Source organism: Lissotriton vulgaris, chromosome 12, assembly GCF_964263255.1.
Source record: "Lissotriton vulgaris chromosome 12, aLisVul1.2, whole genome shotgun sequence".
Classification (NCBI taxonomy): domain Eukaryota; kingdom Metazoa; phylum Chordata; class Amphibia; order Caudata; family Salamandridae; genus Lissotriton; species Lissotriton vulgaris.
In genome coordinates this window covers 299,668,240-299,690,553 of record NC_141700.1, presented here as the reverse complement: position 1 = coordinate 299,690,553, position 22,314 = coordinate 299,668,240, and the positions used below count along the sequence as shown (strand labels likewise).

The following is a 22,314-nucleotide window of genomic DNA, read 5'->3' as shown; positions in this document are numbered from 1 at the left end:
GTGTGGGAAAAGACATTGTCAACACTGAAGATCAGAAATATGATGTGCTATTATTTATCTATTTTTTTACAACATTGAAATACATAATGCATTCACTATAAATAGGTTACCCCCGACACTGATTAAGTTACCAACAGTTAAAGTAAAAAAAAGGTGAGTTGCAGATAGTGTCAGCTAAAAGGTGTGGATAATGTTAATGTCTTTTGGTGCGTCATAGTTAACGTGATATACATCAGGGATAACATCAATCAACAAAGAGCTGTGTGCACTTGCTTCTGTTTGATAGCCAGACATGTGTTCTCCATTCTAATAAACAGTATCCCCTTTTGGTGAGCTTAATTTGCGATTTCACCATTGTAAGCTTGAAAACGAATTTAACATGGTGCAAAAATGTTAATTACACTTAAGAAATATCCATTTTCCCCAAAGTAATTAAAAAAAAACAATTCTATGCCTGTCTCTTCAAAAGAATACATTGTACAACAATTAGTTTTGAAATATTACCTGCTATAATTGAATGGAGGCTTTAAAGAGCACATACAGGCGGGTGTTGTCTTTGGTCAAAAATCAAAGAAACATGTTGCACCTATAGTGGTGATTGTGTTTTCCATTAGCATGTCCTAGTTTGTTTGCCATTTTGTCACTGTTCCTTTAGAGCTGAAGATGCCTTCAGAACACACAAAGATTTGATTGAACATTATACAACAGAACATAAAAGCAAGATTATGCCCCTTTTTGCTGGTGGTTTGACTTTTCCAGAGCAATTGTAACTTTCAGTCACTGCAAGAAATCACAACAAATGGATGGAAGCACTAGAACGACCTGTAATACTGTAGAAAACAAACACAAATAGAAAAAAGGATACAATAACCCTTCTCGTCAATTAAAAAACACAAATTCTCTTGCCCAGTGCATTTGTCAATACAATATGCTCCTCTGAAGCAGAGCTATTCGAATGTGATGCTTACACCTAAGGTGGGGGTTGGTCTGAAATATATACCCATGACATATGGCTCCAGTCTTACACAAATTATTCATATTTTGCATTTCCTTTATATATTTTTTTCTTCTTTTTACCCAGTTTTTGGCCGAGTATCTGTGCAAGTGTGTTATTTATTCTTAAACCTTAAATTTAGGCTTTTAATGAGTCTACAGAGCCTCATCATGTTTGACACCTGTACTACTTCTTCTTACCCTGGTACATTATTTTGTCTTTCTCATTTTTCCCGGTCAATTTCACTTTTTATTTTTGCTTTTCATTCTCTTGAATTTAATGTTTTCTATATTTTTCTTTCCCTAGATTTATTGCCTAGATTTGTGTTCTCGCCAAGGGATAACGCCTTTGTACTTCACTCTTAGGGTGTTTCAAAGTCATTTTTGAATAGTTCCCTTTTACCCGGGATTTTTTCAGTGTTTCCCTTTCTTTTGCCCCAGTTTATTTTTGGCCTTTCCTTTCTATTCCCGACGAATGAACCATCTAGGTAGCTGGCGGAACGCCCGGCCAGCCAGCCGCTCCTGCTGCCTCCCCGCTCAAGGGCGCTGTGGGAGCGGAACAGGCGGCAGCAGAGAGCAGGGCGGAAGGCGGCGCCTGTGTGCAGCCTCCAGCTCAGCTCCTCGCCGATGCTCACGCCTCTCTCCCCGTGCCCGAGTCTGCGCACTGCGCACATGGCGAAGCCCAGAGCCTGTCATTCTGCACAAACATACAGCTCCCCCGCGGCAGCAGCACGGAGAGGAGGAGGAGGAGCGCACATACGCCAAGTTCCGCAGCCCAGCATGGCTTCGGGGGACCTTTATGAGGTACGCAACGTATAGCCAGGCTCCAGAGCCCAGCTATGGGCACATACTGGACTGGGAGCGGGCTGATTGTGGGGGAGGAAGGCTCGCGGAGCCCAGCCGGAGTTACTGAAGAACAGAGGAAATCGCCGGGGTGACAGGGGATGAAGGGCTCCTCTTCTCCCTCCACCTAATGTACGGGGGGTTGATACGCAGGCCTAGCGAGGCTCTCGCGTGCGGTGCAGTGGCGCCCCAGAGGGCAGAGTAAAGAAAGTCCAGGTAAAGTCAGTTCCCGACCTGCTGCTGCTGAATTTGTTGCGAATGCAGGAACGGAAGACGCTTTCTCGCTTGCTGCTCCTGTGGGCGGAGAAATCGGCGCTGGTCGGGTAGGAGACCAAAGTAGGCTACAAAATAATAGTGTCACCTTTGCCTGTAGCCTTAGCATGCTCCTGAGGATCCGGCAGCTAATGTATGTATTCGAAATCCACTTAGCGCTGGCAGGCCAGAGAGAAGTGTCAAAGTTTGGGATGCTGCTGTCAGTGGTTTGGACCTCGCTGCCTGCCTGCCTCTTTTTAAAGCCGGGGACCTATTGCATGTTTATTTGACCTGCTGCTCGCATCAATCGTTTTCTCGTGCTCTGTGTGGCTGAACGACAAACCGCACGCTGAACAAGTGCTGGATCCGAAGCTGAATAACACAGGCAATTTAAAGCAATAAATGCACTTGCTCAGATCAGTCCGTGTGCTACTTTAATAAGAGTTGATTTGTAAAAAAAAAATGGTCAGTGGTAAATTGCTACCCGAGAAAGGACAACCTGGAATGTTTAGTAGACAAGGAGGGAATTATGTCTTGAAACAACGCGTGGTGTGTTTTATCTGCTGCAGCAGACATCCCCAAGAGAGCTTGCTGCGCTCATCATTGGCGTTGTACCATAGCCATTTTTGACGGTGTCCACTTTCTCTTGACAGAAACGTGTGTAGTGCCGTCTCGCTCGGTGTGATGTGAGAACTATGCATCCCTCGCTAAAGGGCGTGTGCTGATTCCTGGACCACTGGCATTATTTCTTGCGTTCTGACGCCAGGACAAGCAGAGCGGCAAAGTGTTGACCTGTTTAATGCGTGGAGCATAGTGGCGTGTTCCTTTTGAGTTGAGGAAACATAGGATGTGCACCCTAGCATCTTGCTTCTGGAGCTTGAAAAAAGGAATCCTTCATTCAATTATTTGTGCGACTTGTTTCCTAGACTTCTTAAAATATATCCTCGGTGGTATGGTGCAATGTAAAGCACATTTGCAATTTCTAGTTTTTTTTGGCCTGGGCTGACAGCACAGATGTCACCAGACAATTATGAGGGAATCTCCAGGGGAGGAGCTTTTTTAAATGTATTTACTTGAGTTTTATATAGCGCTGGCTAGACCTGGAGGTATCAGAGCGCTTTACATGAGGAGAGTAACATAGGTTACAAATTACACATTGTTACAGAAGGTACATCAGTTGCAAGTTACATCCGTTGGTTCATGGCGTGGAGAGGGGTAAAGGGGTAATGAAAAAGGGTGACAGGGAGGGAGATTAAGCGGAGAATAGGCATAAGGATAGACAAAGCAGGCAGGTGGAGAGCAATTCAGGGGGGAGAGGAAAGGAAAAGGGGTGGTAGCCAAAGAATGAAGGAGAAAAGGGAGGTGGCGGGGGTAGTGGACACGGCGTGGAGACGGGGGAGAAACTGCGTTTGATGTCCGGCTGGGTAGGAGACGGCTCCCCCCGGTACAGGGATCATTCTCAGTCCTCAGTTATGTGTGATTCCCTTGTCACAGTGATCTCTCCCAGCAGGGTCGCTGAGACTCCAGGGCATAGATGCAGGATCCCTCCCCAACAAAGGGAGAGGAGTGCTTTGGCCACGGGCACACTCTGAAGAATGAAGGAGGTGAGAGGTGGGGGAGGGGGAGGAAAACCAGCTGGAACACAGTGTCCGACATCCAGCAGGGTAGGAGATGGCTCCCAGTGGTAAGGGGATACATCCCAGTCCTCCACTATGTGTGACACCCTTGTCACTGTGGACTCTCAGAGGGGTCTCTGAGACTCCAGGGCAAAGATGCTGGCTCCATCCCCAACAAGGGGAGTATGAGTGCTTTGGAGAAGGGAATAGTTATGGGGGCCATTAAGGGAGTCAAGCTGGTAGAGAAAGGCACTCCCTGTAAAAGCGTCTAATGGCATTGCCACTTCCCACTTGGCTAGCGCCACGTTGACAAAGCACCAAATCGCCAGGCTGGAAGGAGGAGCTCTGTATTGGTCGTAGAGTCGCCATTATAAGGACCGGCAACACGCTTTAAACGGACAGCCGCAGAGCCCCTAAAAAAAACAAAAATTGTAGCAAATACCTCATCAGTTGTGCGCCCGGTTGGACAACCGAAAGGAAATGGAGTGGCTCCCAGCCTGCTTAATTTCTTGAACCTTTAAACTCGTCTTAGGCGTCAGTGCTGGTCCCACGCTGCGGCGCTAATTATCGTGACTGATTCTTTTCTCCCCTCACCAGGGTCCTTTGTGCAGGCGCTGGAAGCTGGTGCAGCATCACCGATAACCAGAGTAGGGGTCCACAAGCGGCCTCTGATAGCGCCACTGCCTGTGCTGGTCGTCGTGGGACTCCGCTGCACCGGCAATGCGCTTAAAAGGCCGCTAGGTGCTATCTTGCCTCTCATCTGATTAGCAAGGGGAGGCGTCAATATGCCGGGGAGACCTCTGCGCTCGCTAGTCTCATCACCAGCTGGTTCCCACAAGCCGCCACCACACGCAATACTCCTCTGCTCAGCACTGTCAATTGGTATTGGAGCACAAGTACCAAGATGCAGGGTAAAACCAGGAGAATACCAATGCAGCAGGTGTAATGAGGAATCTTACATGCAATTACTGGCAATAACAAAGCCCAATGCCATTACTCTCGAGATCCGCCATCTTAGTCAGGCTTCATTCGTAAAAAACAAGCTCCGCTTAACAGAGGGATCAATCGTAAAGCATAAATACGTTATCGTAAGCTGAGAGCAGTGAAATGCGATGGAATCCGGTGATACCAAGGATCGAGATTAGAGTATTGCCACATATGGCGGCCCGTTGCAGGAACGCTCCGAATCCTCCATTTTGAAAAAGCTCTTTTACTCCGGGCCAAAAGTTACATCGGGTATGATTTCCATGGCTGCAATGTAAATGTCATCTCACATAACACAAATGGGAGCAGCAGACCTTCATTAATTGAATCCTTGTGCTCGGACACTTTCACGAGTGCTATAACTCCGGAATCGCCACATTCGGACTCCGTTCCATGGCAGAGAGACGCGATCAAGCAACCTCTGCCGTCCAAGCCCCGCCCCGCCCTCATGCTGGCAATCCTGGAGTACATGTTTTAATTCAACAGAAGTTAAGTTGTGTTCTTCCACAAAAAGTGCTTGTCCTCCACATAGCTGTGATAATTTTGTTTACATAACCAGCTGCCTGAGCTTGAATTTTCAGGGACACAGACATTACATTATAATGCTATTAAGGTGTCTTAGATAAGTAGATAATATATGGTGGTCTTCTGTGGCTGCAACACAGATGGAAGGACTGACTTGACAAAGCTACTACCACTTCACTGTTTTAACCTACACCAAAGTTATCATACTGTTCTTTGCTTCCACATAAATACATATCCATGTCCATGATATCTATTTGTAATGCTTCACATTACCATACACCATTCCTTTAAAGCCAGGCCTATTGGCATTTGCAATTCTTATATTTAAGGAGTTAAGTTAAGAAACATGCTCCTACAAATGGTTCAAGGTGTTTCCATTCCAAGACATGCTAAGAAAGATGACTGTTCCATTGAGTTGAGGAGAGTGTTTCTATTACGGTGACACAAACAATTTTCTAAGTGTTCCTCTGTAGAACATGTTTAACACCTTCCCTGCGGAGCGGGAGGGGCTAGGGGGTGGGTGTGGCGCTCCCGTACTTATGACGGCTCAACACGGTCATGAGTCACAGGCTGCGTGTGCTCATGACGGCATGGAGCCGTCATGACCCCGCACACTCACTTATTCGCCCGCACAGGCCTAGAATTAGTCCCTCATGGGCGGAGCGGCAGCGGCAGCGGCATGATGGCTCCATGCCGTCATGAGCACACACCGCCCGTGACTCATGACGGCGTGGAGCCGTCATGAGCACGCAATGGGTTAATAAGGGATGTGGGGCTACTGTTGTGAGGTGGATTCTTTGTGGGGAAACTGTATTGGTAGTGACCAACAATGTAAATGACATCCTAAAGACAGTTATATATGTTATGGTAGCAAAGGTTTCTATTTTGCTGTATTGCCATTAGTGTAGTCTTTCACTGATAGTGGTTTCAAAAAGTGGTGCGTTACAAAATCATAGTGCAGTTACATAGCAATTCTGCAATGGGCAACAGTGCAAGCAGGGAAAATGTCCTGGGTATCCGTGGTTTTGTAGTAAAATACTCCCATATTTTGGTCTTCAGTGCGCCCCCTATAGACATGTGCCCTGTTGCCACTGCACCTACTTCACTGTTGAGAGATCTGCCCTAGGCAGAGTGTTGTTTAGGTTAATCAGTGTAGGTTCCATGTCCAATAAGCTAAATTTATTTCATTCATCAGTGCTATTTGTTTCTGAATTTTGCAACCCTGTGTAAAATCAGTTTGCATCTTTCCAATACAATTTTTAGTGGAGACAATTTTATTTAATAGCATTCTTTGTTGGTGACTCCTTAGTTTTGAGTTACCAAGTGGCATAGGTATAACTGGTGCAGCAGGTATAGTTGAACCAGGACATAAGGCTGTGAAACCTACTGCACTCCCTAATTATGGCTGTCTTTTAGTACCCCACCAGTGGGTATGGTGCACCTTTGTTGCTTGCATTAGGATCTGTAGAGCATTTGCCATACCACTGGTCTTATCACTGAACCACCTCTGAAATTTGGAAATGCATGTTTTGAAAGTTCATTATACTGGGGGAAGTCTCTCATCGCCAGACTTCAAGTTGTTTAATGAAGACCCAATGCAGGTTTTTTTTTCTTCTTGATTTTCAAAACCTTTATTAACAGAGTCAACATAATCCTAATACACGTTTGCATCAGATCAGAGCATTGTACACAGCAGGCTATTTGCGTAATACAATAAACATTGTGAAATCCCAATCAGACAGAAGCCTTATCCTGTACATAACGGCTATTTCACCATGAGCATCACATAACTAAAGGAGGTGGTGACAGCACTGTAAGGGAAAGAACAAGCTCAGCAGGAGGGGTAGACGGGAGCAAGGAGGGAAGCAGTTACTGACCAGCACCGGCGACCACCGCGGGCGGAGTGCCAGCGGGGAGCGCAGAAGAGGCAGTTCGGCTTAGACAAGGTTTGGAATGGAGGTATGTCACAAGGGGACCCCATATGTCAGGTGGGCGGGTTCTCGCAGGCAGAAGGCCCAAAAATTCAGATAGCAAGGTCTGGCATCTCGAAGCATCCTCAAGCAAGTGGGCGAACTTGGGTGCCGGTCTGCGACCCTAACACATAGCCACCCTACGCAGACACAGCTGCGGATCGGGCTAAATTCGCGCTGAGGTGATCTCAGAGATGGCGATGCAAACCGCCAACCAGAAATATGACACTTTAGGGCACAACCACACAAGATGAATAAAATCTGCGACAGGGGCAGAGCAACGCATGCACCTATTGTTAGGTATAAGTCCCAATTTATGTAGCTGAACAGGGGTGCGGTATAGCCTGTGCAGATATTTGAAATGTATGAGACGAAGACGATAGTTGGGTGATAGATTCTTCGTCTGGTTGCAGCAATAAAGCCAATCAGCTTGGGCTATGTCTATACCCAAATCTTCGCCCCATGCCACACATGCGCGGTCAGTAGAGATAGAGGTGGTCGACAGCATAAGGGCGTATAGTTTAGTTACCAGCTTACGGGGGTGAGGGATGTATATATAAAGCTGAGAGCGGGTATTGAAGGTGGAGGTTGGCGGAACGTTGGATGCAGCTCCTTACAGATAGCCCACAGCTGATAATAGAGCAATGTGCCCATGGGCCAGAAGAAGCAGGAAGAGAATAAAACGTATCTCCGGGGTAACGGTCCCCCAATGTCGTCAGCCCCAAACAGGCGGCATGTTTAGACATGCCAGTTGGTTAGAGAGGAGGGAAGGCAAGATGACGTACAATTGGAATGGTATTAGCTGATAACATCGGAGCATTGGAAAGACGGCGCAGACCCGACCAGGCCCAGCCCGGTTTCAACCGTGTCCACCTCAGCATGTGGGCGACTCGCTGGGGCAAACAGGGCGGTGTTCAGCGGCCAGGGAGTTTCAAGGTCGGCTTCAACCGAATGTAGCCGAAATGTACCAGCACCACGGCTTCGCAGCAGCCCGCTACCCGGAGGTTGCCGCCACGCAGCTATACCCGACTGCGTCTCCTGCAAGCTATCATCTCGACCCGCACCCTCGACCACAGCTTCACCCTTGACTGGGTCGATCAATCTTACCGGTCCCCCGATCCAATACCACGCCCTTTACAGCCCTGATGAGTCACAGGCATCGTCCTGTTGATGAAACACGTATCAGCTGGCGTTTGTAGAAATTGAAAGAAAGGTACTACATAAAGCTAACATATTGGTTTCAACTCCCCACTGGTGTCTATCATTTTTGTCCTTAACTACTGTATTATCAGAATTTTTGACCTCACGTGTGCCCAGTACGTAGTGTTCATTCAACCGCAATGTGCGGCTGAAAAGGGTTGGGTTGAATCCAAAAATGTAAAAAACTGCCCTGGGCACTTAAGGCATAACGTTTAAATTTGGGGGCGCTCATACTGCCAACCGACATGGGGAGAGTGAGGATGTCCTACGCAATCCTGGGCTGTTTGCCAGCCCAAACCAGAGAAATGATCAGAGAACGAATTCTACAAAATAAATGGGCAGTTAGAGGTATGGGAATATTCAAAAAGTGATAAAGGAATTTCGGGAGGGCCACCATCTTGGCAATGGCTATTCGAACAGCCAGGGACAAGGGGAGTCGATTCCAATGGGGTATTCAATACTCAAGCCAGTCCACAGCACGTCCAACGTTGGCCCTCCAGAGGTCATCCCAGTCCCTACTCGGCCATACACCAAGGTAGCGAGTGGGGCCAGAGGCCCAAACCAAAGGAAAATCCGGTGTGAAGGGCTTGGTGGCATCAGTAGGAGGGAACAACACTGACTCGCTCCAGTTCATCTGTATGCCGGACAATCCATCAAATCGTATTATCTCACGCACAAGGGGGCTGAGGTTGTCTTGGGGTGGTGGACATACAGACCTAATGCACGTTTAACCGTTTAGCTGATGCATGTTGGTACAAAGTATATGTGCATTTCACCTAAAAAATACAAGACTGCAAAACTGAAGGTACTTATTTTTATGACCACTCTTTAAGTCAATGAACTGTAGAATTGAAGTTAAGAGTGGGTACAAAATGGGCCTCTGAGCGTTACATGCCTATTGCTTATGGTTTTTAGTGTGTAATGTGACAACAGTGGCACTATGTGGTTTTTGCAGCAGAAGGTCCTCCATGAAAACAGTTAATAGTGTGTAGAAACAATCAAAAGGGAGTATGTTCTCCATCCTGTATTTCTGAGTAGTGCAGTGTTAGTACTCATCTCATATGCCTAGATGACAACGCACACAACAGCAAAGAGCTCTTCAACATCGTGAAGGAACTCTTTAACCCCAGCCCCAACACCAACGATATCCCGCCTTCGCAAGACCTGTGCAACTCGCTGGCAACCGTCTTCCACTGTAAGATCACTGACAATCATCAACAAACAACTGACCCACTACCTTGAGGAGAACAGCATCCTCGACCCGTCCCAGTGTGGGTTCCGCAGCAACCAGAGCACCGAAACCGCCCTCATTGCCTCCACCGACGACATCGGAATCCTGCTCGACAACGGAGAAACAGCGGCCCTCATCCTCCTGTACCTGTCAGCCGGCTTCGACATGGTCTGCCACCGCACATTGCGAACATGCCTACCTGACGCCGGAATCCAAGAGAAGGCACTGGACTGGACTACATCCTTCCTATCTGGTATAATGCAGAGCGACTGACCCCCCCCCCCCCTCCGCTTCAACGCCACTGAGATCATCTGCGGTGTACCCCAGGGCTCTTCCCTCAGCCCAACACTGTTTAACATCTACATGGCACCCCTCGCCTGCGTCGCCCGACAGCACAACCTCAACATCATCTCCTACGCCAACGACACCCAGCTGATCCTCTCCCTTACCAAAGACACTCACACCGCCAAAACCAACCTCCACGACGGAATGAAGGCTGTCGCCGAATGGATGAGGAACAGCTGACTGGAGCTGAACTCAGACAAGACGGAAGTCCTCATCCTCGGCTCCACCCCCTTAGACTGGGACGACTCCTGGTGGCCGACAAGACTAGGAACAGCCCCAACACCCACCGACCACGCTCGCAACCTAGGGGGTCGTACTTGACTCCACCCTCTCCATGACTAAGCAGGTCAATGCGGTCTCCTCATCCTGCTTCAACCCCCTCCGAATGCTCCCCTGGATCTTCAAGTGGATCCCCACCGAAACAAGAAAAGCAGTCATCCAGGCCCTCTTTCACCAGCAGGCTGGACTACTGAAATGCCCTCAACACAGGCACATTGGCCAAACTCTTGAGACGACTGCAACACATCCAGAACGCCTCGGCACGTCTGGTCCTCTACATCCCCTGCTGCTGCCACATTACACCCCACCTGACAGACACGCACTTGCTCCCCGTCAACAAGAGGGTAACCTTCAAGCTCCTCATCCATGCACACAAAGCTCTCCATGACACCAGCCCAGCTTACCTCAACAGACAACTCAGCTTCTACACCCCCACCCGCAAGCTCAGCTCCGCCGACCTCGCCACTGTCCCTCGCATCCGTAGAACGACCGGCGGCGGCAGATCCTTCTCCCACCTCGCAGCCAAGACCTGGAACACCCTCCCCACCAACCTACGGCAGACCCAAGACCTACTGGCCTTCAGAAGACTCCTCAACACCTGGCTCTTTGATCAGTAGCAGCATCCCCCCCCCACTCCCCCCCCATGGCACCTTGGGACCCTTGCGGGTATGTAGTGCGCTTTACAAATGCCTTGATTGATTTATTGATTGATATTTGCTAAATACACAGATCACTTTGGTCTTTAGTTGAGCAGAAACAACTCTTCAAAGTACATATAAATATAAACCTATATTGCTTGTTGAGCAAAAGTGATTCACCAAGATAAGATTATATTTCTCTAATGTATACTTGTCACAATGGTTTTGCTTTATTAAAACATATGTTGTGGGTTTTGTTTATCTAACTGATTATTATGAGTGATGAGGCAAATTAAATAGACTTGAATTTTGTATAGCAACAGACGGTGATAGACATCTTATTTAAATAAAAAAGGCAAAATGTGTTTCCACATAGTATAGATATCTTTGTCCTCCATTCATGTTCATTATCGTAAGGAAACTATTGACCCAGAGCTTGTTTTGTTAGAGGTCGCTTGACTAATGCTCCTGAAGCATTTACATTGTCTTAGAACTTCATAAATATGTATTTCAACAAATGGTATAACAAAAGCACATAGGCTACATGTACAGGGTTTTGCAAAATGACAATAGCATGTACTGTTAAGTTTACCTACAAGATGAGTATCACCTTTATTATTTTGCTGTGTTTTTTTAATGGTTCTTGGACTTGGAAGGTTTGGAACATTTATAAATATGAAATATTGAACAAATCAAGAACTAACTTTTTGAGTCCATAGATGTACAGTTGACGTACTAAATTGATGGAAAGGTGGTGTTCCATGCTTTATTTTAATGAATAGTAATGCTACTTTCCTGAAAATGTGTCATGGTTTGCAGTATTGAATCCCCTTAGAGTTGATTTGCCAATGCTGATTACACAGATCACTGTGAACTTCTTGTAAATTGATACTGAAACAAAAAGATTGTGGGGCAAATATTTGACTTTTTGATATATTATATAAAAGGCCTCTTTCTGTCCTCATCGGCGTTCATGTGAAATGCCAATTGCAAAGAGATTAAATATAAATATACAAAGCAAACATATGCCCCTATGTGAATTGCGGTTTCTTGCAATTATGAAAGTGTTTGTGCTTGAATTTGCACAAAAATGTATGAGTTGTAGTTTATTGACATGATCAAAATGTGTTTTTTTTTGTATTTAGTGTCTGCAATAAAGTCACTGTATTTAGAGTACAAAGGATGATATCAGACAGCTGCAAATTAGTATTATACTGATACAAGGACATTTTATAATGCCAGGTATTACAATTACATCTTAAAATAAAGGAAAAATGGCAAACCCACATCATGATGTGCAGTGATTGGTGAGCACATACAGTACATAGACAAGAGTTCTAAAATTAAGATGACTTACATTAAAAGTATGATTGACTTACCTTAACTCCTTTAGGTTTCAAATGTTGTTGTTTTATACAATAGTATCCCCAGTATGCTCTGAGCGGTAGGTTTCTTATTTTAAAAGTTTTCTTATTTAGAAAAATATTTTGAAGTGCATTGACGACCACCCAAATATGTTATTATATTTGGAAGAATTCTAAAAATCCTGAGTAAAAGTGCAGTGAATACAATAGAAAAAGTTAAATGTCACCAAGAACAATCATTTCTGCAACCTTCAAAGAATATCATTCAAATCTGATCATATTACATTGTCACAATCTGATATTCATTCAAACTGATTTGCATTACATACCCCAATATTTAGTTCTAAATACTATCTTCCCAAAAAAAGTGACTAAAATATCGACTGCCATAAAATTGTGAAGGTAAATATATTTAGGTTAGTATAGATTTGCTTTACTTAAGTGCTCGTAAGTGTAACTTGATATATGTGTGTGTGTATATATATCTTCAATGTGTATAGATGTGAGTTAGGAATAGTACATCTATACTCACCTATATATACTTAACTTCACAATATTATGTTAATCAATAGATTGCTCACAATATTATTGTGGTAGACCAAAACGTTGTCAATTGATATTGTAACACACAACCATTGAGCTATATTTCTTGAATGCATGCATGCTTTTGTCTTCTAGGGATTTATATGTCCCACATAAGTAGAAAAGCAGAAGCATGATTTATAAACACCAATAACAATTTAAATATCCTGTCTAATGTCTACCTGAATGATTCAGTATATCATTCTTTAGGGTAGACCAGTTCATACCACTAATATATCAAGGTTTTTCACTTCTATTTCCTTTTCACAATTTCTTCATCCATATTTAAATTTTTGTTGAAAGATAGATGAATACATCACAGATGTAATGTTTTTATTATAAGCTCTGTACGGATTAATATATGTTTTATCCTTATATAATTTATTTTTAATTAAGATACAGGTCACAGGATCTATTTCTAACAATGGTGATATTCTTATGTCTAAATTCGTTTATACTTTTATTTTGCTTCTCCTGTGCTAACATTGATCCCTTAATTTCTGTATTGTCCAATGCTGTTTTTCTATTTATTGCTTGCAGTGGCATAAGTAATGCATCTTGAGTCAAATCAAATCAAAATTTACTTTATTCGGTTTTCTTCGTGTACAAAACCATAAAAGTACATTTCAAAGGTATTTTCCCTCATTTCAGTAATTATAAAAATATCCATATCTTTAAAAACTAGTATATGATAAAATTCATTTAGATATTTTAATTGTTGATAGAATTGAAAATTATTCAATCATTATTAAAAAACAGTATAAAAAGGACGTCTTGCACAATTAGGTAGAAAAAACAAAGATCCCGGACAAAGAAGTCATAGACTACTCTAAATTGTCCTGTGCCGAACAATAAACTTCTGAAATTTAATTCTAACTTTCGTTATACATTCCTCTTCCAAAAACTGCAAAGAGAGCAATGCAGGGCGGCATCTTCGAATGCCCATAGATTTTAAAACCGGGATGAGCCAAAGCCTTTTAGGTTCACTGTAGAACTTACAAAATAAGATTGTATGGATAGTGGCCTGAGTAGAGAGATCGTTGCATGGGCAAGGTGGTAGTGGTGTTGCCCAGTTGTTTGTTTTTGGGAAGGTAACTAAACAATGGAAAGAGTTTAGCCTAAACCGAATCAGCAGGAATCTTTCATAGCTGGTAATGTTTAATGTTAAGTAGGGTTGAATAGTCAGAGTGGTTTGTATGGACAGGATATGTTGGACAAATGCATATGTAGTACTGTATGTTAGTGACAGTGTCAGCTACATCCTTATATGCAACATTTAGGTGTCATGTAAGAGAGAGGTTCGTTGTTTAAAAAAGTATTTAAGTGCATTTCATATAGGGCAGTGTTAGACCTAGCAGATCTTGGTGTGATTACCCCTGACATTTTGCCTCTGCCTCCTTTGTATTTAGATGGTTTGGGCACTTTGCCACTGCTGATCAGTGTCAAAATACAAGTGTTCCCTATGAAAAGTGTAATGGTAATTGCTTGGCCATGATTAGTATGTTTGCCTTACTAGTAAAGACCCTAGTGATGTGCACTGTGTGTGCCAGGGCTAGTAATGCAAAGGTGCGCGGCAAAGGGAACTCAGGCCTGCTGTGTTGGGCCTGCGCTGAGTTTGCTAAGTTAGCATGTTGCCCTGACAAGTGCAACCACTTCCCAGGCCTTACTTCCCCTTTTTTATACACATTGGGCACCCCTGTGGTAGGTCCTAGGTAACCGCTGGGCAGGGTGCAGTGTAAGTAAAAGGCAAGACCTATACTAAGGTGTGTTATGTCCTGACAGTGAAAAACACTCCATTTCATTTTTCACTGCTGAAAGGCCATCCTGCCCATAGGACAGAATAGGGGCTGCTGGGTGTTGTTTGTTAGCCTAGTTTCCTATAAGTTTAAAATGGAGAGGTGAAGTTTAGTATGTATGAACTCACAGTGTCATAACACATCTTTCTGTGAAAGTGGTTTTGTCACTGTGTGCTCAGAAACCACTCTTTTAGAATGTGGCTTTAAGCATTTCCATGTGCCTCTGCTGAATGTGGATTAACTGTTTGGATCTGAGAGGTGAGAGGAGCTAGGAGTGCTGTGTGTCATAAACCACACACTGCGTTAAAAAAAAATACAAACATCTACATAGATAATCAAGTACAATATCTGTTTACTTTTAATTGCGATTATCAAATACAATAGCTTAAAATGTATATAATTGACATTTCTTTTTATTAGAAACCATTTTTTTATCATGTCGTAGCATTAATTTTTTTGGTACATTTTCGTTGTGGAAAATAAGGCAGTTAGCAACACATTCAAAATAACTCTATATGTAATTCTCTGGCCTGGGACCAATATCCCAGTAACATGATTTAATGTTCCTTGATTTATTATTTGCCCACCATCTCTTCTACTCATTTCAAGATCATGGTGCACAATATCTCAACATTTTAAAGATGTCCAGATAAGATTAATCTGCATTCCTACATTTGTATTCATGTAGCCTATCTATTATTTGTTTCATCTTGAAATGCAGCATTTGTTTTTGTTGTTGAATACACCTCAAAAACAGATACAATGCATACTTCCAACTTTCCCACTCAATACAAATCTGTGTAATTAATAGCATATATAACTAATATTCCTCTGTTTTGGGTATTGACAGTTACAGTGAGGAAGTCTTCAACACTTTATACACAGAATCACATTTGAAATTAAATACTGTTGAATGTTCCATTAGTTGTTAATTAAGGGGATTTATGATGGATGTTTTTCTTAAAAGTATGCATTGTTCAATATTTGGGTTTTATTTTTTAAATGAGTGAAGTTAAACACACTTTTCATTTTCAAAACTAATTTCAAAGTGATCTGACAGATTTTCCACTTACCAATTAAAGGCTTAAGCTTTGGCCAGCAATAAAATAGAATCAGATTACGGAAAAAGATCAATAGATTGTAAGCAATAACACAATGATGATCCTTGAAACTGACACGCTATTGTTAATTATGAAAATTCCATGAACTCGCCTCCAGGTAGTTTGATTGACTAATCATATTTATTCAGCATTTTGGAACATTAATCATGTTGATTGGAAAGGTTTCAGATAAGGCCAATAACTCCCATGTTTTGAAGTTTGTATAGGAATAGCCAGTCTTGAAATGTTTTAGACGCTTTTTGATGAGAAATACATCAGCCTTTAGAATTGTTTGCTTATTTCCTGTGTTTTTTTGTCTACGTAGCCTAATTATCTATGTAAAAACTAGCTGAAGCAAAAATATAGCTTAAAATTGTGACTGTGAAAGCAATATAACTTTTTATCTATTCATTCATCCATTTAGCAATATCATTATAAAGCAGACCATTCTTTGGGTCACCTTGTGTTCTTTTTATGAAGCAGAATTCTATTTGGAATATAGAAGTCACTTCTATTACGTAATAGATTTATCACTGAAAATACAATCATAATGTTTCCTTGCCAAGGTTAAAACAGTTTGGAATAGTTGCCTTCATAAGTTCAACATTTCTTGCCTTATAAAACATTGTTTATTAATATTTCGTTATTACCTGAAGAATAGAGAACAATTCAATAATTATCTCACTAAGGGAGAATTCTGTGGTAGTAGGGATAATGTATAAACATCAACATATACAGATCTATTTCATCAGTGTTTCTGAATGTCCCTTTAACATGTAAATATTTTGACTATGTATAATTAAAAGTTAAATAGACAATAAAATATAAAAAGGATGTCCTACATGCATACCATGCTCCTCTCTTCTGTCCGTATCAGTCCAAAGAATATTGTTTACTTTTTAAGAAATTAGACAAAAAATCTGAGAGATCTGTAAAATCTATTCTTATTCCAAATTAATACACCATATCATAGACTAGAAACCATGGCATTTGGAAAATTCAAACTTCAGTTGAACCACTTCTATATGTTTGATCTTAAACTTGTATTTATAAATATCATGATATTCTGTTTGGATTATTGTGTCTATTTATATCAGTACAAGCATAGATTCAGAGATCTAAATGATCCATCTCAAGCAGAATTCAGGAATGATGTGTGTCCATATGGTGAGCGCACCGTTGCCCTTCATTATGTTTAAGAACAATTGATATTGATATGAACACTCTAGTAAATGATTGAGGAGTTTTTGTATTTTAGAAGTTTGCAATAATGTCAACATCTTCAATACTACAGTACTAGAAATGTTATAAAACCTGTTGGTAAGTTAAACTGAAGACTTTGCATCCTTTTATTTAGCTATTTATCTCATATTATGCATTTCTTTTATAGTGATATTATCCGTCTCTTTTTTGGTGTATATTAAGGAAATTAGTTTTGAATTACATATGCTTCTTCCAAAAAGCGTGTTTCTGCTTTACTTCCATTAATCCTTTTGTTTTTTAATAAAAAATAAGTGAAGGGCCCAGGCCACTATGCTAGATTCCCACCTAAATGATATCCAGATTAGCTAATTGGAGCATTTATTAGTGGAACTTGAAAACCTGCAAATGCTGATGAAGGGGCACAAACTTGCAGGTTTGTGTGTTTATGAATACCCAAAGTCTCAAAAGACAGTTTTGTTCTCCGGAGAGACTGTCAGAACTACTTCAGTTTCGACCTGAAGTAAATCCATTTTCAAAGTGATCAAAATAGATTGGTTGTCAGGAAATAGATTTCTCTAGAGGCAATGTTAAAAAAATCAATTGTGAATTGTAATATGTTTTTCTGAAATTCACACCTCTTAAATTGCTAAATGAATACATGTTAATGTATATGACTACTCATAGTATACTGCGACCGTCTTAGTTTTCTAAGAGATGATTTTGACTTTACAAAGAATTCCATGAAAGTTTAATAAATTCTTAAAATCTTGGAATAACACATAGAAGCAAATTCCCAATTTTGTTTTTAACCTGGGCAACATGAAAAAGGTTTTCTGTTTTGTTTAGGATCAGGGGTTATTACTCCTTTTTGAGTATTGTCAATCTAGGTCTTTGAGTTAGTTTTTGGGCACTCTTCATATTTCCAAGTAAAGTATTCACCTATGCGAATATACTCCTAATTTATTTTTGGTTTATATTTCAGACATTTCTTATTAATTCTTTCCTTATAATAGCCATCACTAACATCTTTCATTTTGCATGGGAATGTAACTTTAGTACCCCTTCAAGTACAATATAACATTTGTAGTTCATGTTGTCCTTTTATTGTTGCCTCATTGTTTTCTGTAATTTTTACTAATTTGGATAATATAGCCCTGATAAATGCATGTATACGTTTTCATTTGAAAAGTGGATTAATGTTAGCAATATTTGTAGATGTGTTCTATGTGGTCAAGATTATATAACCATGATTGTTTAAAGCAATACTTACTGTGTCTTGTAATAGATATGATGTGAGTTATTGCAGTGACTCATTTAATAAAGGCATAGTTTGAATCTATTAGCCATACCAATTCCTCTATTTTAATGTAATATATGCAAGGTCAGTCCTTACATTGCTTAGAATAATATGTGCACTCCATAATAAGTGTGATTAATTTTCCTTAAGTTACCAATTATTTGAAAATCTTGCCTGTAACCTGATAATATTAAATGCTGGTTTAGTCCCTCTGATACCTGGTGCAATAAACATCAGATAAAGATCATGAATTACAATAAATGTGAAAGCTAAGATGTAAGTCATTAACAATGATTTCCTTCACATTTTCATTTGTAAGTACCCACTGCTGTCAACAGTAGGTCTAAACTTTATTACTTGCTCTTTTGCATTCATCCCACTGTGTTGTGATTCCCTGTTCTCACAGAATACGCATTGATCCCCTGCATCAAAAGCTAATTTAAAAGTAACAAAGGTGTCTCTTATAATGGTACTGCATCAGTTACTGATTCACAAAAATGCATTTATATTTTATCTAGTTTTACTTTTTTATTTAAACAGTTGGCTTTTGAGATCCACAGTTTCATTGTGTTCTTAAATGTTTGAAATTCCAGTTCATTCACAGTGTATTAAAGCTCCTTTCAATTTAAATGTATATTTACTCAGATTTTCATATTCTTCTACCTAGCACCACACAGCTTGCCCGGCAGGTTTCTGAGTTTCTTGCTTCAGTCTTCTCTCACGTTAGGCATCAATGTTATAAACCTAATGCTGCTTGAAGGGATAACCCTTATTCAGTTCCACAATCATATGTTTGTGCATTAATCTTTCTGTTGGTTTTAAGTAATAGTTTATCTAGTAGGTTCAAACCACTACTGTGTAAAAGATCCATTGAAAGGATTGTAGATCATACAAAAATAAAGTTTTCTTATGATTTGCTTCTAGCTTCTTATCTTCCAGCGCAATGCATGTTTTATCATTGCCAGTTGTTGTGGCCTGGATTCCAGGGTCATGAACACAGTTTAAAGGTTCTATAAATTCTATCTTTGGTGCACAGTTTTATAATACAAGTGGGAGTATGCTTTAATTTACAGTTTTATCCCATTGTAATACTCACTGTTTTTCTGTATTGTCTTCTCCTTCGTATAATAAGTCTAAAATAGTCTTACAATATTTTGGACTCACCAGGGGGGATTATGGTAGCATTATTGAGGAGTTCCTCAGCCCATTCGTGAAATTACATGTCCTTGATGTTTTATAATTCTTGGTGAGATTAATAATGAACCTCATACGATGTTACTAAACGTCCTAACAATGAGTTTCATATGAGTGAGGGATCTGATCAATCTTGGGTTGCTCTGTAATTGAGAACATTTCTCAGGTATTGAATGTGATGAATGCTGTTGAAGTGTTTGCAAAATATAATAATAATAATTAGAATTTAAAGCATAAATTACCTCAAGGTGAGAGACGTTGGTACCTATTAGAAACTCAAATTGTAAATTATCAGACCTACTGCACGCATTTCATAAACATCTATTACCACAAGAAATAACACTTAAATGTTTTGTTTCTGAATGGTGTATGAAAAGCAATTATACACTTCCTTCAGAAAGCATTTGCTAAGCAGGTAAACCTTCCATACAGCACCTTAGCAAACATTAAAATGGGTCACAGATTGTTAGCATCCAATCCAAATGAGAAGAAAACTGCCTTGTCTGTTTATAAGTATCTTCTTCTGGGATGTTTCTCATGATCTGGGTTAAAAAAACACAAACTTACATACATGTTGATAAGTTGCAACATGTTTTTCTTTCAAATGTATTTCAACACCACTCTTGTAATGTGCACACTGTATTACATGATTAGGCCTTTGGTATTCAGTTAAATGTATGATTTTTGCTTATTTTCTATTGCACAGACTTCAAATATTTTTTCACCCCTTGTCATTTTCTTTTATTGCTAATTCATAGTTTTCATGGCAATCGAGCACACAAAGGTGCATAATATAAATAGATTTGAAGAATACATCTGGATACACTGAAAATAATTTAACTTGGATTGTCGGCTAACTTCCTATTCATGGCAAGTGCAACCATGGATTAAATGTTTGCCTATTTAAAAGCAGAAAGCACACACAAAGGAGAGGCTAAGCAACCAAGAAGATTGTGTTCCAAGTTTAGACGGAATGAAGAAAGACTTGAGAGATGCATCAATATGTTAATAAACCCCATGTGCATATTTGTCAAAGAAAACCAAACAAAATAGTCCTAGGTTTTACAGCTAGCTTCTCTGTTATCCTCTCTACACCAAATCTGAAATTTATTGAGCCCACAATATTACCTTACACTTTCCTTTACTAACCAAGTCAATCCTGTAGGGATGGCAGGTTTCCCTATCGTCTTGCAACCAAATTATGTCAATTTTTAATGTGCCAAGGGAGAAAACAGTTAACATCTACCAACTGTTGGCTGGCTAAAGCAGCACTATAAAAAAAATTCTGTGACATGACAACCGTGCTATAAAGACTCAAGAAATATGTTTAGGAAATGTACTGTATGAACTAGATCGTCAAGCTCTGTGACCGAGAGAGAGAGAGTAACTGTATATTGTATTATTTTTAAACTGACAGTAGTTCATTACAACCAATCTAACTATGTATTTATGGTGCTTTAGGTGGGCTTCACCATTATGTAGATTCAATGCATGTATGTCTGATTGGGTATCACTTTCAGTGTCTGTATTGTCCCTTCATGTTAGAGACCAAGACTGTCATGCGACGTCTCGAAGAGTTACTTCAGTCCCATCATGTTTTCTATTTCACTTGCTTATGTCTGTACTGCAGACACTAAGGACCCGATTATAATCTTGGCGGTTGGGATACTCCATCACAAAGATGATGGATATTCCGTCCCCCATATTACTAGTTCCATAGGATATTATGGGATTGGATAGTCCAATCACAAACGTGATGGATATAACGGAATTTTAATTTATTGGACTGGATATCCGTCACATTTGTAATGGAGTAACCCTGTCTGTCAAGATCATAGTCAGGCATGGTGGCATTATTTTTACTGCATGTTTACACATACTTGTTTTCTTCCCTGTTACAGCCTGCAGTTTGTATCTGTTCTTGTTTTGTAAAAGTGTGGGCCTAAACTGTTTAGCATGTACCCACTTTTGCCTCCCAAATGTGTTATCCAGGAATTAAACCATTCACAGCTGTCTCCCATGTGGGTCAGATAATCTCTGAAGCGAAACATCACAGAAGACTCTTCCATGTCTTCTGTGACCTTTTCATCTGTAATTGCCATTTTCATTCTCCTTTCCTTCACTACAGCATGCTTAGTCATGTCCTTTACCCTTCTGTGCAGCATTGAGACCGCAGTCAGGGTGTGATATGTGGCTGAATTACCTTAAGTCCACAGAATAGGTAAACTGTTTTTTTGTTAGAAATTACCGGCTCATGCCTGGAAGCTTGTTACAAGCAGCAAGTACTTCCCCAGAGACGAATCTCAGTGGGACAAGTACACTAAAAACAAGGCAGCATTACAGTTAAGTATTAATAGTTATAAATACCAAAGTAATTTAATTAAAATAAATAAATTGCAATGTTTAACAAGACCCAAAAATGATGACCTTTTAGATAAAGGTTGCAGTGGAGTAGCTATAAGGCACTCCTAGTGGCTGATTGGCAATGGATTATTGTTGATGACAGGTTGGCAAGTCTCTCCAATTTTGCTCTTTTACAGGGAGGTAGAACTTCATCCTGCAAACACAGACAGCTGTCTTCTCTTTTGTTTTGGTGTTTTCCTCGGAGAGGGCTTATAGCAATGTTAGACATGCAAGTTTTGGTTTGGCGTTACCCCAAACCTTTGCTTCACTACTCTTGTTTTCTGAATATCGTTTTTGTTGTCATTAGGGCGCAGAGCCTGTAAACGAAATGCTCATAGTGTGTCTGCAGCACTGATAATGGCACCCATTGAAGCAGCACTTTAAAACGTGTCTTAGGCCTGCCATTGCAGCCTGTAGTGCAGTTTTAAAATTGACATTTTTACTAGCAAAATAAACCTTTCACTAGGGCTAAACCTTCCTTTGTAATACATGTGTCACC

General features: G+C 40.9%; 1 protein-coding gene across 1 annotated transcript in view; it reads left to right on the top strand.

Annotated features, from left to right (window-relative positions):
- The first annotated feature begins 1,620 nt into the window (after positions 1–1,620).
- The window catches only part of CDYL2 (chromodomain Y like 2), a 543,748-nt gene continuing 523,054 nt past the window's right edge, over positions 1,621–22,314 (top strand). Inside the window, exon 1 of the mRNA XM_086945095.1 lies at positions 1,621–1,797. Coding sequence (XP_086801221.1) covers positions 1,621–1,797 — 177 coding nt within the window. The remainder of the gene's footprint in view (positions 1,798–22,314) is intronic.